We start from the raw sequence: 27,615 nt of genomic DNA, 5'->3' as shown, positions 1-27,615 counted from the left end.
GAGAGGGCTCTGGGGAGACCTTATCACTCCCCGCAGCTCCCTGGAAGGAGGTTGTTGTGAGGTGGGTGTTGGTCTCTTGTCCCAAGTGAAAAGTGATAGGATGAGAGGAAATGGCCTCAAGTTACACTGAGGGAGGTTTAGGCTGAATATCAAGAAAAATTTCTTCACACAGAGACTGGTAAAACATTTGAAGATATTTCATCTCAGTCTCCCTCTTTCAGCTTAAAACCATTCTTTCAGCTTAAAACTCTCATCCTATCCCTCCACTTCCTGATAAAGACCCCCTGCTGACGATTCCAGAGCTGAATGGAGGACTCCAGGTGAGGTCTCACAAGAATGGAAAAGAGGGGAGAATCCACTCCCTTGCTTTAGATGCAGCCCAGGATACAGTTGTCTTTCTGGGCTGCAAGCACACATCACTAGCTCATGCTGTGCTCTTCTACCAGCACTGCAAAGTCCTCTTCAGGGCTGCTCTCAATCCATTCTCTGCCCAGCCTGTATTTGTGTTTGGAATTGCCCTGACAAGATCATGGAATCATAGAACCATTTGGTTGGAAAAGACCTTTGAGATCTTCAACTCCAGCCATACCTGTCTACTGCTAAATGATATCCCTGAGCACCTCGTTTACCCACCTTTTAAACCTCCAGGAATGGAGATACTACCACTTCTCCAGGCAGCTTCTTCGAGTGCCTGGTAGCCCTTTGAGTAAAGAAATTTTTCCTAATAATCAATCTAAACCTTTCCCTGGTGCAACTTGAAGCCGTTTTCTCCCATCTCTCACTTGCTACTTGGGAGAAGAGACCAACACCCACCTTGATACACCTCCTTTCTGGGAGCTGTAGAGAGTTCTTAGATGTCCTCTCTGCAACCTTCTCTTTTCCATGCTAAACAGCCCTGGTTCCCTCAGCTGCCTCTCAAAAGACTTGTTGTCCCGACCTTTCACCAGCTCTGTCCTCCTCCTCTGGACATGCTCCAGCCCCTCAAGGTCCTTCTTGTAGTGAGGGACCCAAACCTGAACATAGGATTCGAGATGCAGCATAACCAGCGCTGAGTACAGGGGGACGATCCCTTCCCTGCTCCTGCTGGACACGCCATTTCCAATAGAAGCCAGGATGCTGTTGGCCTCCTTGGCCACCTGGGCGCACTGCTGGCTCATGTTCAGCCGCTATCGACCAGCACCCCCAGGTCCTTTTCCACCAGGCAGCTTTCCAGCCACTCTCCCGCAAGCCTGTAGCGCTGCATGGGTTGTTGTGACCCAAGCGCAGGACCCAGCACTTGTGTTGAACCCCATCCCGTTGGCCGCAGCCCATTGATCCAGCCTGGCCAGATCCCTCTGCAGAGCCTCCCTACCCTCGAGCAGATGATGGCGTAACGTTTCTTTTTTTTTTTTCATTTCCTTGTTTTTAAACGTTAGAAGTTTAAAAGAACTGTCAAAAAGCCACAGAAAGACCTCCCGCAGCCCCAGCACGGGACAGAACTACAAATCCCAGCATGCCGGGGGGGGCGCATGCGCAGAAGCGAAGAAAGGCGGGGTGCGCATGCGCGGAGGCTGTGGGGCGAAACGAGCATGGCGAGGCGAGAGGAGCGTGCTTGTGGGCGGAGCTTTCATGAGGGGGGCGGGAGCCTGCGTCGGGGAGGCGGAGCGCGCACGCGCCGAGGCGGTTGCAGCGGTGGCGGCGGGAAAGGGGGTGCAGAGGGACAGTTTGTCTCGCGTTTCGCCGTTCGGGGCCGCCGCCCGTGAGGAGCTGGAGCGGACACTGCGGTGGGGACTGGGGAAGAAGAAGGGAGTGGGAGAGGGAGTCGGGATGGGAGTGGGAGAAGGAAGAGGAAAGTGTGAGTGGGACAGGGGAGAGGAAAGTGTGAGTGGGACAGGGGAGAGGAGAGAGAGTGGGACAGGGAGGAGGGAGAGGTGAGGAGGGAGAGAGAATGGGAGAGGAGAAGAAGTGGAACGAGGGAGAAGGGATTGGGAAGGGGGAGAAGAGTGTGGGGGAGGGGAGAAGAGATTGGGAGAGGGAATGGGAGGGGAGAGGAAGTGGGAGAGGGGAGAAGGGAGGGGAAGGGGGTGTGAGAAAAGAGAGAGGAGAGGGAGAAGAGATTAGGAGTGGGATTGGGAGAGGGAGAAGGGAATGGGATTGGGATTGAGAGAGGGAGAGGGGGTGGGTGAGGACGAGGGCTGGGACTGTGGGTTGAGCTGTGGAGGTGAGGTGAAATGTCACTCCCGCAGCCCCTGCCCCACTAGGCCTGGGTGAGCTGAGGAGGAGCAGGTGGTTGCTGGGTCTGCAGCTCCCTCCTCCCCTGGTAAGCGTGTGCCCATGCCTGCCAGCCCCAGGTCTGTAACTGAGGGGCTTACCCGGGGCTGCGTGGCCATGCCAAGGGCAGCGGTAGGGTCCCCATCCCTAGAAGGGATTTTAAAGACTGGTAGATGAGGTGCTCATGGATATGGTTTAGTAGTGGACAGGTACGGCTGGGCTCAATGATCTCAAATGTCTTTCCAACCAAATGATTCTGTGATTGAGGCCATCTTCAGCAAGTGAAGCTCGTGAGTCCTCATGTGGAGTATTGCGTCTAGTTCTGGAATCCTTGACACATTAGAAGGATAAGGAACTGCTGGAACATGTCCAGAGGAGGGCTACAAAGATGATCAGAGGGCTGGAGCACCTCCCATACAAGGACAGGCTGAGTTGGGCTTGTTCAGCCTGCAGAAGGCTCCGAGGAGATCTTATAGCAGCCTTCCAGTACTGAAAGGGGCTACAGGAAAGCTGGGGAGGCACTGTTCAGAAAGGCTTGTAGTGACAGGACTTGGGGCAATGGGTGTAAAATTAAGAGAGGCAGATTTAGACTAGACGTAAGGAAGAATTTCTTCACCATGAGAGTGGTGAGGCACTAGTACAGGTTGCCCAGGGAAGTTGTGGATGCCCCATCCCTGGAGGTGTTCAAGGCCAGGTTGGATGGGGCCTTCGGCAGCCTGATTTAGTGGGATACCCCTGCCCATGGCAGGGGGTTGGAACTGGATGACCTTTAAGGTCCCTATCAACCCTAACTATTCTATGATTTTGTTATGCTGGGTAAGGGTCTAGGGCACAAGTCTTATCAGGAACAGCTAAGGAAACTAGGATTGTTTAGCTTGGAGAAAAGAGGCCGAGGGGAGACCTCATCGCTACAGCTCCCTGAAAGGAGGTTGTGGCAAGGTTGGCGCTGGTCTCTTCTCCCAAGTAACAAGTAATAGAATGTGAGGGAATGGCCTCACGTTGCACCAGGAAAAGTTTAGATTGGATATTAGAAAAAATGTCTTTACTGAAAGAGTGGTGAAGCACTGGAACAGGCTGCCTGAGGAGGTGGTGGAGTCTCCATCCATTGAGATATTTAACAGACGAGGTGCTCAAGAGATACGGTTTAGTAGACAGGTACAGTTGGAGTCGATGACCTCGTATATCTTTTCCAACCAAAAAGTTCCTTGAATGAGGCTTCTTGTCCAGAATGGCTTATCCCTGAGTGAGTGGAATCCCAGCGATACTCAGGATTTTCAAGCACCTGATGTCTGTGCAGAAAGGTTTTGTCTGCTCATGCTAGTCACCAAGCTTAGTTAATACTTCTTCAAATAACCCTTTTTTTTTGTTTCCCTCACTTAAGCCACTCATTCCTATCTTGTAAAAACCTTCTCAGTTGTATCAGTGCAGTTGTTGTTGGAGCTGCAAAGTCAACTTGCCTGGGAAACGTAAGCAAAGTCCTCCTCCTTTTTTGGTTGTTTTCTTTCACTGGGTTATTTTATTTTTATTCTGTTCTTTATGCACGAGAGTAGATCCAGACCACTCCAAATCTGTTTCTTTCTTGTATATGTAACTTAACTTGCACAGAAATGCCTCTGTGATTTATTGAAAAACACAATTCTTTATTCTGCTAGATACAAGTGGTCTTTATTTCTTAGTGTTTCTAGAACCTCTTTCCTTTTGTAGAGCAGCGTAGCAGCGGACACTTTCCTGTTCCTGGTGGCTCGGTTCATAGAGCGCACAGACACTTCCATAGATATCACTCCAGAACAATATAGGCTGCTAATATAAATTCACTCTAGATGTTGCTGAAACCCTATGTCAGTGTTGTGGTAAATTAACTCCAGGGCTTGTAACACTGCACATTTGAATAGCACCACAATTCAGAGCGCTGATCTGGTATAAACATATTGCTTAAAAAACGTTGAGGGGGCAGCTGACTCCCTGTGAGCTTTATGCTGAATCAGGTGTGCTCTTGCTTTCTGTAGCTGACACAAAGCCGAGATGGACTTTTACTTCTGTGCTCTGGCTAATGGAACAAATATGCAGTCAGTAACCCAGCGTGTATTCTATTCTCATTAATACACTTGGGTAAGTGTGTTAATGGTCATCACACTAACCTGAGAAACAACAAGCTTGGATACCATTAAATCAGAAGAAGAGTATTGTTTTACTTGTTTTATTTTAATTCAGAGCTTCAGCATCTCTGTTTAGAGGCAAACCCCAAGAGAGGAGAGATTACTTCTTCTGCACTGCTTTTTATGATGAAAAAATATGTGAAACAATTTGCTTATGTTATTAAAGTCTGACCTTTATGTATCCCTTTGCTGCTTTTACTGGTTTTTGCTGCCTTGTGCAGCAAACTGTTATCTGTTGCAATACCCTGACATCTTTCATTGATTCTTTTTCAGCCAGGGGCAAATTCTGTAAGGTAACTGACCCCTTTCCAAGACTGAAAAAGACTATTTAAATAAGTCATCATCTTCTGAGAAGAATTAGTTGGTGTAAATGCTGGCAGAGAAGTTTTGCAGAAGCGAGCTGCTCTAGGATATTCAAAAGACAAAAAGGGAAGAACTCCTTAAAAATGAATTTATTAGAACAATTAGTAGTAATAGTGAAGACATAAAATTCCCCTGCTGAACACCCAAGGGGAACTGAGAAATTTAAACATGCTTCATAAAAAGTACCTCTTTATGCTGTTAGAATTTTTTAGTGAGCTGTGGAAACAGCTTCTTGGCCTCAAATAAAAAATGGGAAGTAACATAAAATTTGGTTATGCAAAGCTTCCTTACCTGTCCATGAAAAGAAGCAGGGCAGAACTTAAATTACAGAACATGGCTTGTCCAATTTCTTGCAGCTGTGTAACCTCTCAGCTTATTCTATTTTTTTTTCTTTTTTTGACAAAACTTAAACACTTTTGTGGCAATAAAATGGTCAAAGTTGTCTGGTTTATTCTTTTGTGAGGCACCTGTGCTTCTCTTGTGTGCAGGGGGGAGAGTCATTTTGAGAGGAATCTGAAATGCTCAGAGGGTCATGTCCATTCTTGTTATTAAACACTGGAAAATGAGAAAACGGGTGCAACTTGATCCAGTTCTGCTGGATAAGAAAAGCAGAAGATTTGGTTCAGTATTAAGCATAATGTAATTATTGAAAAAGGGAAGTGACATATTCAAATTATCTTAAATGGTAAGGTTTTCCCTGTAAGGCAGCTTGCTTGGTATCTAATCAGACTGCAGGAAGTTGGTAGCAGAATTAACCAGTTAGTACCTTCATTATTTTCCTCTACTGCTCTCTTACAGACCACAAAGCAGTTTTAGAATCGTTAACTAGCTTGATATGCATTGTAGTTGTAGGAGACCCTTACTAAAGAGCGAGTGAGCCCTTTTAACAATGGTGTGCCAAATCTGGCTGCAGGGCACCTGGTACTGGGTCAGAAATTCCACTGCTACATGACACAAAGTTCAGATTCAACCCAATTTTGCTTTCCTAGTTCAGGTTTGCTTTTGACAGGTTATTTTGCATTGGGTTACATGCCCTTGGGTTACAGAACAGTTGTTATTTGCCTAAACCATAGGAAGATACCTCAAAGTGTAAAGCTGGTCAAGAAAAAAGCGGCGTCTCTGCCTGCTCCTGATTAAACATCTACAGATGAAGGGGTTTGTCCTTCAAAGATGAAGAGCAATATTTTCGGAAGCAGAGTCCAAGGTCTCAGCCTGGTCTTCCAAGGTGCTTTAATCTCATCAGCTGCAGCCAACATAGCCCCGTTATTGCAAACTGCTCTGTGTGACAGATGCGTGCGCCAACACATTGGTGTCACTGCAGTTCTGCACGAGCTTGGGATCTGTGTGTACAAAATAACTCCTCCTGTGGATTTGTTTTCTGTGATGCCTGCAGTTTGTGCAGTGTGTGAAGTGCTGCGTAAGGAGTGTGAGGAAAGAAAAGAGTAACGTTGAAACGCTTTCAGGAACAAAATGCTGATGTCAGTGGGCAATGTGCATTGCTTGTGTTCTTTGCAGTGGAGGAAAGCGAACTTTGTAAGGGTGAGCAAATAACTTCAATAGGAGAACAGAGTCTCGAATTCTGCAAGAACTTAATGTTGCTTTAAAGCCGATATGCAAGTATTTACATGTTATCCATGTGCAGAAGCTTTCATAGGACTTAGGGCTGCTCACAGTGTAGTTTTGAAAGTTCTACTGGTAGCAGTAATTCTTGTACACTGATTTTGCTTTTAAACATCCTAAGTGTCTTAGAAGACAGCTATGTTTGCAACTTTTATCTTATACTCTGATCTTTAAAAGATTTATTTGAATTGAAAGATACCTGCAACACACCTAGTTTCTCTTTGGCTTTCCCAGTCTCAGATCTCCCACTTTCAGCACGTGGATACTGCTGCTGCCTGCTTTCTCCAGGTGTGCAAAAGGAAAACATGGGTTTGTCCCCATAATCCCCTTATGAATATCCACCATAAACTTGCATGGTTTTAGTACCTCACAGCGATGATTTGCTTCATTTTCTTCTGCATAGCTGCCCTCTTTTTTGGGGGGGGGAGTGTTTGTTGAGATCAGTTTGTGTCTACTTTCCTGACGGTTCCAATACTGTTCTTGTAAGAGCATCCTCTGCTGCAGTGTTTGCTACTTGCAACATCTTCGTATGTTTTTCCTCTCTCAGAGCTTGTTTGTGGACTGGCGCTGGTTCTTTCCAAGGTCGTTTGCACCTTTCATTGTCTGTTCGTTCTTCCTTTTACTGTATTATTTACCTATAGGAATTCTGGTGGCATGAAATGTGCAAAAGGCGCTGTGTGACCACAGCAGTTTTTTGTTCAGCAAGGGGGAAAAACAGATTGTTGGTAGACTTTTATGACTCTGGAAATCACAAATTTCTCTTTCCACAGGGGGAAAATATGCAAACCTAAAGACTGTTCCTAACCGAAGAAAGAATACTCTAACTACTCACAAATGCTTGTCAGAATGAAATTCCTACAGCTACTGTCCAGGAAACATGGAAAACTGGAAATGCTTTTTCAAACACCTTTTTGCCAAAAGCAATTCCCATATTTGTCTCTGACCACCTCCACTTGTCTGTATAGTAAGAAGAAAAAAGGGAACGGTTATGAACAAGTTGACCAGGAAAAGTACAAGAACTTGGTCTACTCTGTTACTTCTTACAAAACCAGTGCCCAGACACCAGAGACGATATTTGAAGAAGATAATTTGTTATATGGGCCACCAGAAAAATGCAGACCTCCACCTCGAGCTGAAACAAAAACTCCCAGGAAATGGGTTCCTTTGATAAACTCCAACAAGAAAATTCCCCCTCTCAACAGCGATTCCAGCCTGCCCATGAAAATCCCCTTGCAAAAGCCAAAAATGCCCAGTGTTACCCGTATTCTTCAACAGACAATATCTCCACAGCAAGCCTTTTATCTAGAAAGGTGGAAACAGAAAATGATACTGGAGCTTGGAAAAGGTGGTTTTGAAGAGTATACTAAAAGTAAGTTTAACCAGAGTGTCATTTAGACTAGACATAAAGAAGAATTTCTTCACTGTAGGAGTGGTGAGGCACTAGAACAGGTTGCCCAGGGAAGTTGTGGATGCCCTGTCCCTGGAGATGATTGAGCCCAGGTTGGATGGGGCCTTGGGCAGCCTGATCTAGTGGGAGGTGTCCTTGCCCATGGCAAGGGATTAGAACTAGATGATCTTTAAGGTCCCTTCCAACCCAAGCTATTCTATGATTCTGTGATTACAAAGTAGAAGCAGCAGTCTGAGTTGCTGGCTAGGGTGTGTGGGCATCGCTACAGTATCAGACCCTACAAACCAAGTGTTTTGGAGATCCCTTAAGATGTTTTACAGAATCATGGAATGGTTTGGTTTGGAAGGGACCTTAAAGGTCATCTAGTTCCAACCCCCTGGCCATGGGCAGGGACATCTTCTACTGCATAATGCTCAAAGCCCCATCCAACCTGGTCTTGAAAATCTCCAGGGTCGGGGCATCCACCACTTCTCTGGGCAACCTATGCCAGTGCCTCACCACCCTCACAGGAAAACATTTCTTTCTATGATCTCGTCTTGATCTCCCCCCTTTCCATTTCAAGCGGTGAGACCATATTATGAGTTATCAATGAATCTAAGTTCTGATCCTTGTTCTAGGACTGCTAAAGTGGGTTCAGAAATGAGAAACATTGAGACTGTAGGCATTCTGTGCTCTGTCCTATCTGCCTTTCCTTTGTTTCTCTTTTTGCTGGTATCTATTTACAAATAGGTATTTTCCAGCTGGTGTTATTGAGCCTATTTGCAGAGAGTAAGCTGGTTTATAATGGGATGTATCCTCTTGAGTCTTCAAAATGTTGTTTTTGTTGAAGTTCTTCAGTAACTGTTTAGTTTATCTGTTATATGTAGTTTCTTCATATGAAGTTGCCATGCATTTAGAGTTTATCATTTTGTAACACTTAAAAAGGTGACTTCCCCCAAGCTGTAGAACTGATAGGGATCTGGGAAGACCTGGGGGATAGTAGACAGCCTCTTGTAGCAAGGGTTATGGACACTGAGCACTCCTTTGAATCACAGTCATACAATCATTGAGGTTGGAAAAGACCTCTAAGATCATCCAGTCCCACTGTCAGCCAAGCACCACTGTGCCTACTAAACCATGTCCTCAAGTGCCACATCTACATGATTTTTGAACATCTCAAGGGATGGAGACTCCACCGCTTCCCTGGGGCAGCTTCTGCCAGTGCTTTACCACTCTTTCAGTAAAGAAATTATTCCTGATATTCAATCTAAACCTCCCCTGGTGGAGCATGAGGCCATTTCCTCTTTGTCCCATTGCTAATCCTTACATGAATTATTGTGCTATGTCAAACTGAATAGCCTTTGTTTACGTTTTTTAAGTTACGAAGCACTTTGGTGGCCTAACAAACCTTACACAGTTATTGAAAATTGATCTTTCTTGGAATCATTTTGAAGATAGGTCCTTGCTCCTAGAACTATGCCCAGCCATTTCAGGAGGAGTTTAGCTGCATTCAGATGAACCAGTACAGCAGAAGAAGCAAATGCAGCAAAAAGCAGCCTAGAGTAATATTTTTAATTCATAGAAATTCACAAATGCCTTTGAATAAACAATAAATGAAAAATCATATTTTGTTTCTGAGTAAGTAGTGAGACCAAAGCAGTAAGCGTTAATATAAGATATTAATTCCACTGTTGACACTTAACTGATTTTTCTGTCTTATTCCCTCCTCTTCCCTACATCCTCAGCTTTCAGTAAAAAAAACAGGGCTGGTTTAGAAGCTATGTAGTACAATATCTACAATGTAAGTCCTTCAGGTATTATGTGTAGTGTCTAAATGTGGGGGGTCTTTTATCTTCCTTAGATCTTTTTCTTCAAGGAGAGCTCTTCCATGCAGCTTTGGAATCTATATTCCTGTCTGAAGAGAGAGCAGCAAAGGAGCAGAGAGAAGATGCTGCTATTTCTGGCTACTTATCAAGTGTGCAGCATGTCTTAGAAGATATCAGTGATGTGAAAGCTCTGGAAAGTGCCGTTCAGCATGAGACTCTTCAGTATCTGGGCCTGGTAGACTGCGTGGCTAAGTATCGGTGAGGTACTGGTTCTGTAAGAAACCTGATAAGCTCGTAGTGCTTTGCAGTGCCTGGGATGCTGTGTCCCGGCTGGAGCAGGTGTGTTGCAGGAGGAGCTGGACAGATCTCTCAGAGCAGCAAAATAGATAAACTTGGAGGTGAACCTGATGACAGAAATGCTGTTGTTCCATGTGGGGAATTCCTTACTGGAGCAGGGTGTGAGCAGGGCAGGGCTAAGTGCTCCTCTGCAGTTGCCAGGAACTGCAATGGATAACAGTGCATATTGATTTTTGAGATCAAAACTGCCAGTGTGGAAGAGACTTGCTTAGACATAATAACAACTGACATGACATCAGGGTGAAACAGGCCGAGAGTGATTCACCTTTCTTTGCTGTCTCATCCCCGATTTCCTACTTAGGACTATACTTCAGTTTAAAATGTTGTCCCGTCTTGCTCTCTTATGCAGAGGCCAGTTGTGTGTGGTTGACTGGAAAACTTCGGAGAAACCAAAGCCACTGCTGAAGAACACTTTTGACAACCCATTACAGGTTGCGGCATATATTGGAGCCATAAATCACGATGCCAATTACAACTTCCAGGTCAGTAGGTCTGCTGCCTGCCAAGACAGGCAGCTGCAGACATGTTGTTTTCCTATTTCCTGGTTTTAGCACCTGCTGTCCGTAGTAGAACTTTGTGTAGGATTTGTAACAAAACAACCCAGTCCTAGGTCAGGTTAAGCTGACACACTGTGAAATAACTCCACTACTCTTGCTAAATCCTGCTGCCTTTGCCTGTCAGCAGGATTTCATTGGTTTTAAGGAAACTCCTGCTCGGTGGGACTGAAGGGATGCTCAGCGTCTTAGGAGGGCAGATAAACTCCATGACTTGGCATCTGGGCAACTCCCAGTGCTTTGTTCTGTGTGGGTTTTGCTTGTGTCAGGAGTAGGAAGAGAGGAAGTGAAGCAAAAGATCCTGCAAACAGGGAAATGGAGTAGGAGGGCACTGTGTGCATCATGAAATCATAGAATCGTAGGGTCATTAAGACTGTAAAAGACCTCTAAGATCATCCAGTCTAACCATCAGCCCAACACCACTGTGCCTACTAAACCATGTTCATGGGGTTTTAACACCTCCAGGAATGGACACTCCACCATTTCCCTGGGCAGCCTTTTCCAGTGTTTCACCACCTTTCAGAAAAGAAATTTTTCCTAACAGCCAATCTAAGGCTACCCTGGCACAACTTGAGGCCATTTCCTCTCATCCTATCACTTGTTCCTTGGAAGAAGTAGCACTAACAAACGAGGGACTAAGTGATTTGCTTAGAGCATTTGGAAACTGCACAGTGTTTTTTCAAAGGAAAGCGGTGTTGTCAATCACTTAATCAGTGGAACAATGTTTGTAAAGACTCTAAACATGATTCTAGCCGGGCCTGCTTGGCCTGAAGGATTGTTATTTCAATACAAAGCATTAAAGGGAGAAAATATAAAGCAGAAGTGAGCAGGGTAATTAATAGGTTCTTCAGGTGACTTTCTAGATTATTGTACAGATCAGAAAACACAGACACTTAACAGGCATGGCCCTCGCAGAGTGAAATAGAGTTAGTAATTAGAATTCTGCTATTAGCCTCCTGCTTCTCACTGCTTTCTCCTTACCCTAGTAGCTGGTTTGATACAGAGCTGTTTGTCAAGTATGAAAGATGTCAGAACACCCCTAAGTAACCATTTCACGCAGACTAATGCTGGAAAATGGCATCAATCCGGTCATCTGAGCCCATGCAAAACCTCATCTGTGACTGGGAATTTCACCAGTATCTGCAAAGTGTAAATAGACCCTGTTGCTCTGCTCAGAGCTGGAGTCTCTCCAGATTTCACCAAAGTCAGTCGAATCTTTGAACTCTCAGAGTTTAAATGTTATTATCCATGGTAAATTATTTCTCTCTTTGTTCTCCATTCTGTATTTAAGGTATGCATATATTAAGGCTGATGTTTTACAGTGAGGTGTAGCATTCAGAATTGCTGATTGAAGTTGCATATTAACACTGAATTGCTGACAGCCATCTGTTTTCAACTGCAGGTCAGCTGTGGACTCATTGTGGTTGCCTATAAGAATGGCTCCCCTGCGCATCCACATTTCATGGATCCTGGTCTGTGCTCACAGTACTGGAATAAGTGGCTTTTGCGCCTTGAAGAGTACATGGACAAAAACTGACCCAGACTAAGATATGCAGTGGCAAGTGGGCAAGCTCAGAGCCAGAGCAAGAATCCTCTGTTTAAATCTCCCATTTGAATTTGTATTCTTTTTTGAGTAGTTTTAGCTCATTTCTCAATATCAAGTTTTCTCCTCCCTAAAAAGAAAGAAAAATTGGAGTGAGGAATGTGTATTTGCTTACATTGTAGGTGACTTAAGTGGACCTAGTGGGACGAAGCCAACTTAATTTATTTTTCTCCATGCTGTTTATACTATCTAAGGTTGATAGAAAAGTTTCTATTTTCAAGTAAAGTCTTTGCAATCAAATCAGCTTTCTTTTGTCATTTTTGAGAAAAAAAACTTGTTGCAGAACTGAGACTTTGGAAATGAAGTTTGTGTACTAAAGCAAAATGACATTTGCATTGTCTGAGCTGAGAGACATGCAAAAGATAAACAAATAGAGACAGCAAACTGGATTTCATTGAGCTTAGTTCTTGCTCCTCTCAAAGGTGTCTGTTAAGAGGTTTGTTTGTGAGTTTCCTGACAGCAACAACTGGAAAAACTGCAATAAGAATTATAACCACAATTTTCATAAGCACTTGTTTAAAGCACCGAGGCAAAGGTATCATTTAACAGAAGCTGCTTAGCAAAAGAGGAGCAGAATTGTAACTGGTGCACTTAAAAATTTCCGGTGAGTACTCTGAAAGGTGGGAAGTTTTACCGCTTATAGTGGCTCCTCCTGCAGGTTTCTTAACAGGCTGAGCAGCCCACATGAAAGAGCTGTGAGAATGTAAACGAGCTTTGTACCTTTGGTTGTGAGGCTCTGTGCAGGCTGAATCTGCAGCTGCATTAAGCTTCCTGACTGCGTTATGGGTCTGAGCAGATGAGGAGCCTGCCCATAGCAATCTCTAGTGACAGGTTGTGGCATTTGCCAGGGCAAGTAAATTCCTTTATAAAAGCAGCCTTGTGACTTTGAAGCCGGGCCTTCTGAAGAATAAGGAGCTGCTGATAGGGGTTGGGGCGGGCGGGGGAATGTGGGTTTTTTCAAATAAGTTTGTAAGCATTCTAAACATAAGTTATTTTTGGAGCTTGTTTCTCTGTCTATAGGCTTAATTTTATAAATAAGCCTTAACGATGTCAGGTGCTATTGCTTTGTGTTGTGCACTTGGAAAGCTTTTTTCCTTATTCTCCTCAATTTCTCTAAATTGTACGTATGAGTTTTCCTAACACCACCGCAGACTACCGATAAAAATGCAACCAAGCCAAAAGCTTCAAGAAAATCAGCCAGAACCATACCTAAAAACCCAAATGGGCAGGCTTGCTGCTGAAGAAACCCCTCTGTAGTGCTCAATTTTTGCTCCTTCAGAGCACTGAACTGTGGAAACCTGCGCAATGAAACTTTATTACGGTGGTACTTGCTTATTCAAACCTGCTCTGGTGATGGTACGATAACTGCACTTTACGAATAGATTTCTATCTAAAAAGACAAAGCATGGAGACTGAGAAATTGGGATGACTAACCAGGACGACGCTGTGTGAACACTCAGAAGTTCTACCTGTTCAGCAAGTACGTTCCCACATCACAAAGCTTTAGAAAGTGGGTTGTTTGACACCAGTAAACACAATCGGTTTTCTGTGGATACAAAGAGGGCAAGCAGAAAGAAGAGGTAGGATGCTCTGGGCAGAAGCAGGAGGTGGTAAAATCGTGCTGAGTTTCCTGTGGTTGAGATTGGATACAGCAAGAGGGTACAGAGCAGTTGGGCAATGTTTGGGTGCGATTGCCACCTTCATCAGCTCATTGTGCAGACATTCGATGTCTCTGAACGATTCAGCCTCATCCTGCCACCTGGTAAATAAGGACAAGTCTGGAGCCTTGTGCTCCAGAGGGCGGTGCGGGCACATGTTGGCTTCGCCTGTGTTCATTTCACAGAAGCCTTGCGCCTGAACAAAACTGCCAGCTTCACCATCAACATTCATTTGTAAACCTGTCTAAGTCTCAGAGGAGTCTGTACCACCAGAGAGCCAGAAGGTGGGCAGCCTTCAGAGGCGATAGCAGTAGAAGTTACTGGTGTCTCACACTTGTGAGAGGCTTGCTGCCTCCAGCATCCCTGCATGAGCTCTGGAACATCTCTTGGAGGCACAAAATGGTGCCACAACAGAACTGTCAGATAGCTGTTGCCAGTCTAATGCCAACACAAAACCACTTTGTGACCGGTTTAAAACTAAGTTGCCAGATGGTTAAATTGACGTGGCCAGGGCATCTGGTATGGGATGAGCCTGATCCCTGCAGAAAAAACAGCCAAACAGACAGGGCAGTTACTCCAGCTGTAGCATCCCACTCCTCAGAGCTTTGCTGTCTCTCTGAGGGGGTTTCTTCTGTATACTGTTACCTGCTGCTTTTTTGTTCTTGTGGGTGTTTTTTTTTGACTGAGATCACATAGATGGACCACCTTAGAGCGTCAGTAGTTCTCTCTGCAGGAATGTTCTTTGACAGTGATAACTGGAAGGAAATCACACGCCGTGTGTGCTACAGTAGGTGAAAAACCCATCTGCACACAGACACACACACACACACAAAATGTGTCTCCAGCTCAATAGAGAGGGGTTTAGCCGCACCTCCAACGTAAAGGCTGAGGTTACATTGAATGGTTTGGGTTCAAGGGACCTTAAAGCCCATCCAGTTCCAACTTCCCTGCCATGGGCAGGGACACCTCCCACTGGATCAGGCTGGCCTTGAAACACCTCCAGGGGTGGGGCATCCGTGACTTCTCTGGGTAACCTGTGCCAGTGCCTCACCACTCTCACAGGAAAACATTTCTTTCTACAATCTCATCTAAATCTCCCCTCTTACAGCTTAAAATGATTCCTCCTTGTCCTATCCCTGCACTGCCTGATAAAGAGCCCCTCCCCAGCTTTCCTGTAGCCCCTTTCAGTACTGGAAGGCTGCTATAAGGTCTACCCAGAGCCTTCTCCAGACTGAACAACCCAAACTCTCTCAGCTTGTCCTCATATGGGAGATGCTCTAACCCTTGGATCATCTTTGTGGCTTCCTTTGGACTCGCTCTAACAAATCCATGTCCTTCCTGTGCTTAGGGCTTCGGAACTGAGTGCAGGACTCCAGGTGAAGTCTCACTAGAGTGGAGTGGCAGAATCCCCTCCCTCACCCTGCTGGTCACACTGCTTTGGATCCAGCCCAGGATACAGTTGGCTTTCTGGGCTGCAAGCACACATTGCCAACTCATCTTGAGCTTCTCATCCACCAATACCCCCAAGTCCTTCTCTTCAGAGCTGCTTTCAATCCATTCTCCACCCAGTCTTTGGTTTGGGATTTTGCAGAGCAAACCATGCAAATCCCGTGCAGTTAGGTGATTGCTTGTCACTTTGCTCAGAGGGACTCCCTGAATGGCTCCACCTGGGCACGGAACTCAACTTAAGTTTCATGGCTGAGAGCACACCTGTGGGTGACAGGGCAGCATCACCAGTGCAATTGGCTGAACCAACTGTGAACGCTTTCCATAGCCGGGTAATTTTGGCAGTGCATTTGCAAGCACACAAGCTTTGCTCAGTGAGAGCAACCTTCTGTTTATGCTTTTCAGTGATAAGGGGATGAGCTCAGAAGAAGATGGAGTCAGTGCATAAGTTTCAGCTCTTTGCAAAGCAAGGATCCTCTAATTTACCTCAGATTTTTCCCCACAGACTTCCCATTTATTGAAGTATTCTGCGGACATTCCCGTTACATAGGATGACAGGTTTGCTCTTTACACAGTAGCATCACTTTATTATCCTCATTTTCAAGGTCCCAGGTCCATTTTCAAGCACTGACAGTTCTGCTGAATAATGTATTAATATGGTTAGAAATGCTTTAAAACCCCTAGAAGCTTTTCCCCACAAAAACCCTAAGCAGATGCCTGTACAAAATCGAGGAAAACTGAAGATTCTTACAGAGACACTCAGAATCGATCATTTTAGTGGTAACAATTATGAAGATCCCGGCTATGACTCTGTTTTAGGCAGGTTACTTTTCAGCTGATGTGTAAATGTCTATAGAATACAGCATATTCTCCCCAAGTGTACAGCTTTATTTTGAGTTTGAAATGAATTTTTTGATTTTACAAATGAAATCCATTAATTGTTATGCATTTAAATTGATGCAAAACCTGCTTAGCCGCTGTGTCCATTAAATTAGGAGGCAGATGAATAACATGCGCTTGGTCTTGTGGTTGCTGAGGACATTACCACCCCACCCTGCAGCTCCTCTGTAGACACCTAAATGCCCACTAAGGGCTGCAGCAGAGTCATAAAGTGACAGGTGGTTTCAGCAACACAAGTTATATGGGGATCCCTCTCCCAAAATCCCTAACTTCACACTCAATAGTACCTACAAGCTGCCCTCTTGGTTGTCTTAGTCCCACAGGAGCTGCAAGCAGGACTATAGGGAAGTCCTAAATGCACAGAGATGTAATGCTAGACCCTCATAATCATTACCACCTCCTTCCCTTGCAGCATCAGTCTCCCCAGGAGCCTTCTAGTGGTTACAGAACAGAGGCTGGATCCGTGCCTACATTTTCACACTGATGTCATGAGGCAGGGACCAGCTAAGTCCCCCTCTTACACAGCTGCTCTGCTCTAGGAGTGAACAGGCACTTGATCATTAAAAAGAAAAAGAAATCCTAAAATGAACACGCACACACACACACACACCATAAAATACACACAAAATTGCATTTCATCATGACAGAAAATACATATCTTCAAGTCATTACAGTGGTTTTTTTGGGTTTCTGGACTGATATTGGTGGATGTTAAAAAGGATGTGGTAATAATCCCCAAAGTGAGAACAGCAAGTCCAAGAATGTCAGAGTTAAGGTTACACTCGAATCTAAATATTTAAGTTCACAGCTTAAAGTACCTAAAACATGCCCATAGGTCTGCCCTGGAATGATGCAATTCACTAGCAGAGAAAATTTGGGAGGAGAAAGTTCTGTATCCTTTAAAACCAGTTTCATCTCACCTTGGACGATGCTTCCATAAATCATTGTTTTGCTGCACGGAGGGGCAGAATAAAGGTTATTTGTACATTTTAACTAATGTACTGATACAGTGTGCTGTTCTTCAGACCATTTTAATTCATTTTGCATAGGACAAGGCACCAGTAGCTGCTCTTACACTGCACTTTCCACCCAAACCTCTCAAATGTCATTTTCACGGGAAGTAACTGTTATTACCTATACAAAATACAAAGGTGAACTTGTCAGTGGCCGCTCGGACGTGTGGTAGAGCTGGAATAGAAAACAGGTTGACTGAATGTCAGTTCAGTAAATATTCCATCCAAGAGGTGACAGCCTCTTCCAAGCCTTCCTTTTCTTTTTGGCCAGATAAAGAGGTCTTATGTTTCATTCCTATACAGGAATACTTCTTTCAAGTTGAGGTTCTACCAACATCAAGAGAGTCCTATTAACAAACATATCCCTTTTATTTCAGGAGTTTGTTTCAAAATTGCATTTAAAAAAATAATATACGGAGAGTCTGACATGTAAACTTCATTCCTGGAGACCACTGTAATCCACCATGTCACTCGTCCTTGTCCTCCTCTTTGGTGTTCCTCTGCAGGACGGGGCTCAGTTTGTTTTGCAAAACTGCTGCAAGTTTTTTTGAGGTCTTTTTCAGGAAAGCACTCCCAGGGTGAACGTTACTGACGTGCAGGTACAGGTCCTCCTGCGTGGGGCCTGTGTAGCCACAGTCTTCGCACACATAGAGTTTGTCTCGCCTTTGTTTGTAGGCATATTGCTGCTGCACACCGTGAATCTTCTTCAGGTGGGACTCCAGGGAACAGCGCTGGGTGAAGGCTTTGTTGCAAACCTCACACTTGTAAGGACGAATTCCTGCAACATTAAAAGACAGGGACTGCTGTTTGATTTACTATGGAACCACCTAAGAGCAAGGCTCTGGAATATCAGCTACTGAACAAATGCCTGGGCAATGAAGCTAGTGAAGAAGTTGGAGAACAAGCCTTATGAGAGGCAGCTGAGGGACCTGGGGTTGTTTAGCCTGGAGAAGAGAGGCTGAGACGAGAACTCATCACCCTCTGCAGCTCCCCGAAAGGAGGTTGTAGTAAGGTAGATGCTGGTCTCTTCTCCCAAGTAACAAGTGATAGGACAAGAGGAAATGGCCTCAAGTTGCACCAGGGGAGGTTCAGGTTGGATATTAGGAAAAATTTCTCATGGAAAGTGTTATCAGCCACTAGAAGAGGCTGCCCAAGGAAGTGGTGGGGTCACCATCCCTGGAAGTATTTAAAAGATGAGGTGCTCAGAGATATGGTTTAGTAGTGGACAGGTACAGTTGGGCTTGATGACCTCAAAGATCTTTTCCAACCAAATGATTATATGATTCTATGAAATACCTAGCAGCAGGGAGTGACTAGCCTGAGGAACTATCTGCCCAACTAAAACATCTTACTTCCAGGCTAAAATTCTCATGAATTTGTTGATGTATTTAGGAACAGAAAACCTAGAAAAGCTCATAGAATCATAGAATGTCCCAAGTTGGAAGGGACCCACAAGGATGAAGACCAACTCTTGTCCCTGCATAGGACAATCCCAACATTCATACCATGTGTCTGAGGGTATTATCCAAAAGCTTCTTGAACATTCTTAGGCTTGGCACCATGACTGCTTCCCTGGGGACCCTGTTCCAGTGCTCCACCACCCTCTGGGTGAGGAAGCTTTTCCTAATGTCCAGCCTAAAACCTCCCCTGGCACGTCTTCCAGTCATGCCCTCTGGTTCTGTTGCTGGTTGCCAGAGAGAAGAGATCAGCTTGTTGGTCCTAAAGAAGAAGGCACCACCAACTCTTGCCAAACTGCCTCCCTTAGAGCCCCGACTTTTTTAAGTCCCATGATTAGGTAAAACTATCAGTTTCAGCTAACCTTTCATTTTGGTTTGTGTAATGAATGAAATCTTATATCTCAGCAAGGTGTTAATTTTTCTCTTTTAGTAAGCCAAGCTAAATGAGGCTTCAGTGAACGGCAGCCCAGTGTGAACACATAGCGATCACAGTGCTTCAAAGGAGTGAGAGCGCTTTTGTGGAATACAAATGTGACAAGATCACAAGCTCAAGTTCTAGAGAAGCGGATGAAGATGAAAGAAATACATGTGTGTGTCTCCAGAGGAGGGACTGGCATGCAATCTGAATGCCTGAGCAGTTCCCTTCAGTAGGAACAACGACGTTTATGAAGATACTGAGCAGTAGTGTCCATTTTACCACCTATCAACACCAATTTAACATTGGCTTCCCAGCACCTGAATGAGAAATAGCTCAAAAAACCCCTAAAACAGCTGTGATTTTACTTAGACTGGCTCAGAGAGTTTCCAAGCAAAGACCAACCTTAAAACTGATACAAGGAGCTACCCAAACCTCTCTCTTCCCAAATAAAGGTGAATTGCTAGCGTGTGGAAGATCAGATTGATGGGAATAACCAGGCGAAAAAAGGGAAACACACCCACGTCCATACAGACAGGTGTAACCTTGTCATCACATCGTGTCAAGTTCACCACTCGGTCATCGATCTTTCTACCTGAAATCCAAACTAATCAGGAGTTCAAATAAGCCGCATCTTGACTGCATTTTTGCAAAATGCAGAAGGTTATCCCAGTGCACGAGCTTAAACGATCAAGACTAAAGTTTCCTAATGCTTACTACTGTGAGACCGCTTTAGTTACATAAACCCTAAGTAGAGAGAAACTCCACATCTTCATTAGAGCTCACACAGACAAATATATCTTTTACAAACGGCACTTTGGGTGCTGTATCATGCTCATCTGAAGGCAATTTAAACCTTCCCCATGCTTGCTTCCTAATGCCAACAGCACTCCACAGGTATGACTACAAGCACAAGAGGAGTCATGCATCATGGTGGTGGGAACCTCGTCATTAGAATCATAGAATGCTTTGGGTTGGAAGGGACCTTTACAGATCATCCAGTCCAACCCCCTGAAGGAGCAGGGACATCTTTGAACTAGATCAGGTTGCTCAAAGCCCCATCCAACCTGACCTTAAATGTCCCCAGGGATGTGGCCTCCACCAACTTCCTCGGCAACCTGTTTCACCACCCTCATTGTAAAACAATTTACTTAGGAAAAAAATTTACCTAGAAATCATTTTAAAATTCAGTTTTGCTGTGTATATTAATTACTTCTTAATGTTTATATCTGCTTATACCATGAAGGTAGACTGGGACACTTGGCTTTCACATCCTCTGACACAAACTCACTATTGCATACTGTTTACAAACACTGCACAATTCCCACCAGAACATCAAAACTCCATAAAGCACATGTAGATGAGCACCTGTACCTACAAAATAAGGCCCACACCACCCCTTCCAGCCCATTTCTTTTTAACATTCAAATATAGCCCAGTTTTCACTAACAGCAACCAACTTTGACATGAAAAAGGCCACTCCTGCACAGCGACTTCAACCCTACCTACCACAGCATATATATACATATATATAGATATATATTCAGCTTCCAAACAGAGTCCTCTTGGATTTAGTTTCTGAATCTCAAAGGTTGAGGGGACAGATTGAAAAAGCACTTCCAGAAGCACTGACTCTGCACTTCAGCCATATCTCAGTAGCAGCTTCCCGCTCACAGCCAGCAGCTTTCCTTTCCATGTGAAAGGTTTGAAAACAAAGCAAAACAGCCCAAAACATCAGCTCTGGCCAATGCTTTCCATCAAAACCGGCAGCATTGTTTTTGTGAGCTCCACTGCTAAGAAACAACCCCTGCCCACCATCTCTAGAGGTTAGTGCTGCCTAAGCCAAAAGAAGGGACAATGCAGAATGAGCCCAACTAGTCAACAGTTCCTGTAAGTAACCATAAATTTGGGAAGTTGGAACATGCCTGGGAGATGTCAGCGGAGACACCTTCCAGGTGCCCTACAGTGTGAATTCAAAGCCTCTAGAGCAAAGACATCTTGGCTCCCAGAAAGCATCATGTTTGTGATGACAGGGTTGGTGATAGTTATTGAAGATACCACTTCCACTAAGAAAAAGAACAGAGAGAAACAACAAGTTGATCTTCTCCATGCTCCAGGCTAGGATAAGCGCTTCTGTGACCAGTGAACTGGATTTGAGGCAACTGATCAGATCCAAAGAAACATAACTGCTGCTGCTTGGAGTGAGCTGAGGAACCGACCCCACTGCAGAGCATCTCTCCAGCCCAGTGAGCGATACAGGAGCAAGATCGAACAGAGAAAGGAAAGGGACTGTTTTTCTTTCTTCCAGTGCCAACATAAGCTTAAACCACAGCATCCTCAATTATGCCTGTATGTCTGACGAAGAAGGAGGAGGAGGGAAGTAACCCAGGTTAAAAGCAACTTTTCTACCTCACCTCAATCCAGGGCAGGAGCTGCTGTCAGAAGATTTTCAACCTACTGCTCCTGATTTTCTATTCACTGCTCCTGATTTTCAACCCATGCTGTGACCCACAGTGAGTAGAGACAGTTCAGGCCAGTGGCCAAACTGGTCTGGAAGGCTGCACATGCAGAAGGAAATGGTTCCAAAAGGGGCCTGAAAGAGCCAGTAGCCTGAAGCAGGCAGAGATGCAGCATGCAGGTTTAGCAGAAGTCAAATGTTTTGTATAGTTTCCCTAAAAAAGCTGGAGGCACAGCACGAACCACACTTGGGTTTATCCAAACAGTGCCAAAATCAAGCCATAACCTCATCCCACAGGACAGCCGTCGGGGCTGGTTTGCAAAAAAAAAAAAAAACCACCAAGAAACTGCTGCTTGTTGCCTCTAGAGGGCAAAGCATTTTCAAGCACTGCCTGCCCGTCACCAGCACAGGGTGGGCCAGCCACAACGTGCGGCGAGTTATCCCAGGTGGGTTAACCCAGCTGGATTACCTAGGGTGGGTTATCCTGGTTTTGCTGACCCAGGCACAGCAGCACATGGCCGTGTCTACACCAGATCTGCATGGCAGCTCCTGCACCCACACTACTTCACACAGATTTCAGTTTTTCTCAGATCTCATTAGTCCCAGAACTTTTTTTTTTATCTGTCCACACTCATTCCCTTACCTTTCCTCCACCGCATCCCTGGTATTTTTTGCATGTTGTTTTCCTGGGTTTTGTATTTTTGTCTTGCTGGGTTACCCTCAACCCCTACCCTTGTCCCATCTCACTTCTTCCCCCGCCTCCTTCTACCCAGCACCATCTGCAAGCTCCCAGGGAAGGTGTACTCACCAGTATGGGTCCGGACGTGTCTTTTCAGATCGAAAGTGTCATTGAAGCCTTTCCCACAGAACGTGCACAAGTGTCTCTTCACCTGGCTGTGACACTTGATGTGCCGGTTGAGCATCCGCTGCAAGCGAAAGCCTTTGCCGCACAGTTCGCAGCTATGCACCATTGTGTCGTTACAGGTGCCGGTGGTGAACTACGGAATGAAAGAGGACAGGGTGAGTATGCATCAAAGACCAACAGAAAAGAAACAAAATAAGGAGGGATGGACTGTTGTTGCATTCAAAAAACTCTTGGGATATATTCAAAATGAAGAGTAAAAGCATTTGGGAGATTCTTTCTGGGTGAAATCTTCACGCTTCCCTTGCAAGGGAGTGGGTGACTTAAGGTGCATGGTTTGGGACTGATGCAATGCTGGCCAGCTTGGCTTCAGGGGTTAAAATGAAGCATTTATGCCGGATACCTTCCAGAGGCAGGGACCCTCATCCAGCCACGTGTGCTCAGGCCATGAGAGCCTCTCCATGGGGCCGCAGGTGTGTTTGCTTCTGCACTCAGCTGATATTCTGGATGGAGACGGGAGGCCCACCCTGGTGTAACAAAGTCTTATCCATGAGGTGCGTGTGCTAATCACACTTCCAGCTGCTGTGCGTCCCTCAAAAAACAGCCAGCAGGGAAAAGAAGCAGGTTTGCCAAGAGAACCCAAAGGCACACTGTGCTGACTCAGCAGAGGCTGAAGCAATGACACTAATCTCCTAGCGTTGGTCTCCCTGGCTCATTATTTAACAGCAGAGCATCATTAGGGGTTAATCTCCGCGTTCCCACTCCTCACACCAACATTATTGCGCCAACACCATGACCTGACTTGACTAAGGGAGACACTGATGATTCAGCTCTCGGTAAGAGCATTCCTCAGAGGGAAAGCTTAGTGTCTGGAAGACGCAAACAAATCGCTATGAGTTTAATTATTGGCGGGGGAGCAGACGTGCTCGCCACTGGTTGCTCAGGCAAGGGAAAAGCCAGTGGAGCAGGCGGCACCACGCACACACATCCATTGGCTCTTGTGGTGCTTTTGGTGAGTTTCTGTGGCACACTGAGAAAACTCGACTCTGCTGAAATGAGGTTTCGCTGTGACTGTTGCTAATCATAGAATCATGAAGGTTGGAAAAGACCTCTAAGATCATCAAGACTAACCATAAATAGCCCAGGTGAAATTAGACAAAGTAGTTTAAAGTCAAAAAGTGGCGGGACAAGCTCTTCACAAAGAAAGGAATACGTCCGGGGTTCCTTTTTCCTGGACACCTACTTATTTTTCCCCATCCTCCTCCTTCATTCATTACCTGAAATTGTAAATAAGGATGAAAAAGTAAAGGCAGCTGGGGACCCACGAGGTGTGAAACCAGAGGGGGAGCCGGCTGGGGAGTATCTGTTGAGCAACAGGTAGGGCTCCACCTCATGCAACCCCATATAAGCAGGATGAAAACCTAGCATTAATTGTGCTACTAATTAAACACGGTGACTGAATGGCTGTCATCTCAGCAGAGGCAATGCGAAGTCTTACAGCTCCAACTGGCAAAGCGGCAGGCAAGTTTTAATGAGGTGTTAACTGGCCACCAGTAAACACATCTCCCCTTTCCTAGCTCTGGGGTGGCTTGGCTCCACCTCTACTGATGTTCAGAGATGGATGTGTCCTTCCACCCCCACCTGCAACACTACCAGCTTTGGAAGTGGTCCTTGCACCCTATCTTCCCACCTTCCCAGCCTGGGGACTGCAATCACCGCTCTGCTCTGCTGGCTTTGCCCAGGGGACACCCAGCTCCTGTCCCAGCACTCTTCCGCAAAGTTAACCGACAGATAATTGCTTTATTCCACCCAAGCCTGCAGGTCCACCTCATGGTGACAATGGCCTTTTCACAGCTTCCAAGGAGGACCTTTTCCTAGCTGCTATCCTGATAATTAAAGGGGGTAGGGGATGTTAGGAAGATTCACCACAGCCACCTCGGTGAAGGCTTGACTGCAGCTTAGCAAGCAGCCTCTTAAGGAGGCCCCGCGTTAAGGAACGAGATCCACCACCCACGCACCGTGGGGCATGACTCCTCGCTGCCAGGGCTGGTCCTTCCTGGCTGGGTTCAGAGCTCCTGCAGGCCTCGAGCCAAGCAGGTCAGGGGCAGCAGGTCCCAGGCACGGATAAGCGAAGGCAAAGGGCACTAGAAAATTATGGTACATCGCTTACGAGCCTTGCCCTGCCACTGCCATCCCAAGGCCAGCTGCTCTCACCAGCCACCATCACAGTGCATGGGATGGGTGCCGCCACCTCTAGCATAAAGAGCCCAAGGGATCATAGAATCATTTAGGTTGGAAAAGACCTTTAAGATCATCAAGGCCAACTCTAAACCTAACACTGCCAACTCCACCACTAAACCATGTCCCTAAACACCATATCTACATGGTTTTTAAATACCTCCAGGGATGGCGACTCCACCACCACCCCAGGTAAGCACACAGCATGTTGCAGGGAAATACAACAATCTGACAAAATCACCTCATCTCTTCATGAGATTAGGGTGTCATTAGAACTAAGGAGGATGTGGAAAAAAATGGGAGAGGGGATGCTTGCAGTGCATGGAACGGATCCTGTCACCTCTATCAGAGAGAGCCCAGGGGGATGCTGTCACACAGTGTCCCCCAGGTGCTGCCCTGGAAGCGGGGTCACCCCATCATCAGGGCGGACACAGTGCAAGTGCAAGCCCTTACCTTGATTTTTGACCTGACAACAGGGCGCTTGACAGCCAGGTCCAGCAGCATCCCTCCAGTCGATCCCAGGTCTCCAGGGGCTGGCTGGGGTGTTGGGGGATCGCTGGGCTCCACATCACGGGTCCCGCTGCTCCCACTGCTCTCCAGGCTGCAGCTATCCTCATAGCCCAGCACCACGCAGCCAATCCCACCTGCATTGGGAACGGGGATGTGATAAAGAGGCGTACCGGGAAGCCACAGTGGGGAAGGGGAGGGTAAAGAGGAGTCTCAGGAATGGGAGGAAAAAGAGGGGTCCTGGGTAGGATAAAGAGAGTTCCCAGGCAGCCTTGGGAGGGAAAGAGATATAGAGTGATCCCGAGGAGTGACAGTTGGGAATGGGTGGAAAAAGAGGGGTCCTGGGATAAGGAGGATAAAGACGGGTCTTGGGAAGACACAGTTGTGAATGAGAAGAAGGGTCCTGGGCAGCCATGGGAGGGAAGGATCAAGAGGGGTCTCAGGGAGACACAGTCAGGAACGGGAGGATAAAGAGACGTCTTGGGAATGGGAGGAAAAAGAGGGGTCCTGGAGAGGGGAGGATAAAGAGGGGTCTTGGGGAGACAGTCGGGAATGGGAGGAAAAGAGGGGTCTCGAGAGTCGGGAATAGCAGCAAAGAGGGATCCCGAGGAGCCAGAGTCGGGAATAGGAGGATAGAGGGGTCCGGAGGAGGAGACACAGCGGGGTCCCGACAGCCGCGGGATGGAGGTGGGAGCGGGGCGGGAGCCTCGGGCCCCGCTGTTCAACCTGCGGGCGGGGGGAGGAACCGCGGCTCACGCTGCAATCGGAAACTCAAACACGAACGGTCCCAAAGTTCAAACAAGCCAGCTCCGCCGCCTTCCCGTTATACCCCGGGCAAGGGCAGGAGGAGGGAGGAGAAGGAGGAGGGGGAGGCCAGGAGGACATCATCCCCCCCACACACCCAAGTCCTTTCTTCTCCTTCCCTCCCGCCACTTTTCTCATGCAAACGACGTTTCCCACCTTCCCAACACCACCCTCCCACCCTCCTACCCCCCCCCTCACCCCTCGCCCGGGGGCTTCCAGGGGTGGGAGATGGTGCCAGGCATGGCAGAGGCATCTCCCGGTGGAGTCGGCACACGGGGGATCCCCGAACCCCCCCCTATTTAGCACAGACCTCCCCATCCCCACCTTCCCACCCCTTCGGGGCTCCCCCAGCCCGGCGAAGCCCCTCGCCTCCCCAAGCTGGGAGCCGGGAAGAAGGCTAGAGACCGGGGCGAGGGCTGGGGTCCGGCGGGGAGCCCGCTGTTCCCTCCCTTCCCTTCCAATTTCCCGTCGCTCCCGTACCTGGGATGTAGGTATCGGCTCTCTCCTCGTCGGGCAGCCCATCCCAGCTGCGCACCGCGGGCTGCGGGCTCCGGCGCTTCACCAGGAAAGCTCTGGGCATGGCGAGGGGGTTCGGAGAGGTGTTGGGAAAGGCTGGGAAGGATGGGTCGGGCTGGGCAGGGAGCGGGGGCTCAGCCCGCCCTGCCCGCCCGCAGCCCGGCCAGCGGGACCGCACGCACCGGGCAGAGGCGCCGAGGAGCGGGGAGGGGAAGGGGAGGGGAGCGCAGGGGGGAGGAAAGTTTCATAAGGTGGAATAGAAAAATGCACCAGGAAACTTGGGAAGGAGCATGCGTGCTGCAAACATAACGGTGTCAACAAGTCTGCTTACCTGTCCGACCGGTTGGAGCAGCTGAGCTTTGTTCCAGCCCTTCCTAAGGCATGAATGTTTGCAAAAGAATTTAACGTCTGAAAATTAAGGAAAAAAAAAAGAGAGAGAGAGGGGAGAGGAGCCCTGCCTGCTGCCTGGCCACCCCCATCCTCCCCGCGGCCGGCCGGGATGCTGCCGGGTGCAGGGATGCTGCGGGGTGGCAGGATGCAGCGGGGGGACCGGGATGCTGCAAGGGGCAGGGATGCTGTGGGGGGACAAGGATGCTGTGGGGGTGCTGAGAAGTTGATGGGGTGTCGGGATGCTGTGGGATGGCCAGGATGCTGCGGGGAGGCGGGGGGGGGGGGGGGGGGGGTGCTGTGAGCAGGAGGGTAGTTGAGGGGAGTGGGGATGTAGTTGGGTGCCGGGATGCTGTGAGGAGATACCGTGGGGTGCCAGGATGCTGGGAGGTGCAGGGATGCTGGGGGAATGGCAGGATGCTGTGGGAGGACAGGGATGCTGCAAGTGGCAAGGATGCTGTGGAGGTGCTGAGAAGTTGATGGGGTGCTGGGATACTGCGGGCAGGACAGTTGCTAAGGGGTGCGAGGATGTAGATGGGTACCGGGATGCTGCAGTGTGCAGGGATGCTGTGGGGGCAGTGGTATGCTGCGGGGGTGCCAGGATACCACGGACAATCAGGGATGTTGAAGGGGGTTGCTGGCGGGTGCTGTGTTGCTACAGAGAAACCAGGACGCTGATGGGGTACTCGAATGCTGCCGGTGGGCATGGATGTTGAGGGGTGCCGGGATGCTGCAGGTGGGCAGGGATGTTGAGGCGTGCTGGGATGCTGCGAGGGGCAAGAATTCTGTGGGGACAGTGGGATGCTGCAGGCAGGCAGGGACGTTGAGAGATGCAGGG

At 47.2% G+C, this 27,615-nt stretch overlaps 2 protein-coding genes across 3 annotated transcripts; one reads left to right on the top strand and one right to left on the bottom strand.

Moving 5' to 3' along the window:
* The first annotated feature begins 2,168 nt into the window (after positions 1-2,168).
* Positions 2,169-12,334, top strand: MGME1 (mitochondrial genome maintenance exonuclease 1). Of its 2 annotated transcripts, XM_054063903.1 has the most exons (6): positions 2,169-3,716; positions 6,624-6,677; positions 7,160-7,758; positions 9,638-9,860; positions 10,309-10,441; positions 11,916-12,334. In XM_054063903.1, the coding sequence occupies exons 3-6, from the start codon at positions 7,224-7,226 to the stop codon at positions 12,048-12,050; spliced, it is 1,026 nt and encodes a 341-aa protein (XP_053919878.1). In that variant the 5' UTR covers positions 2,169-3,716; positions 6,624-6,677; positions 7,160-7,223; the 3' UTR covers positions 12,051-12,334. The 2 variants fall into 2 exon arrangements, with proteins under 2 accessions (XP_053919878.1, XP_009560828.2); XM_009562533.2 differs by lacking the exon at positions 6,624-6,677 and having other exon boundaries at positions 11,916-12,333.
* Positions 12,335-15,774: 3,440 nt separating this feature from the next.
* Positions 15,775-26,621, bottom strand: OVOL2 (ovo like zinc finger 2). Its single transcript, XM_009562534.2, has 4 exons — positions 26,355-26,621; positions 25,017-25,207; positions 22,272-22,461; positions 15,775-17,911 (listed from the first exon to the last, which is right to left on the bottom strand). Exons 1-4 carry the CDS (start codon positions 26,452-26,454, stop codon positions 17,601-17,603), a joined length of 792 nt encoding a protein of 263 aa, XP_009560829.1. The 5' UTR covers positions 26,455-26,621; the 3' UTR covers positions 15,775-17,600.
* Positions 26,622-27,615: the final 994 nt, after the last annotated feature.

The sequence above is a fragment of the Cuculus canorus genome, chromosome 3 (assembly GCF_017976375.1).
Source record: "Cuculus canorus isolate bCucCan1 chromosome 3, bCucCan1.pri, whole genome shotgun sequence".
Classification (NCBI taxonomy): Eukaryota; Metazoa; Chordata; class Aves; order Cuculiformes; family Cuculidae; genus Cuculus; species Cuculus canorus.
This window is presented reverse-complemented; position numbering and strand designations above follow the sequence as displayed.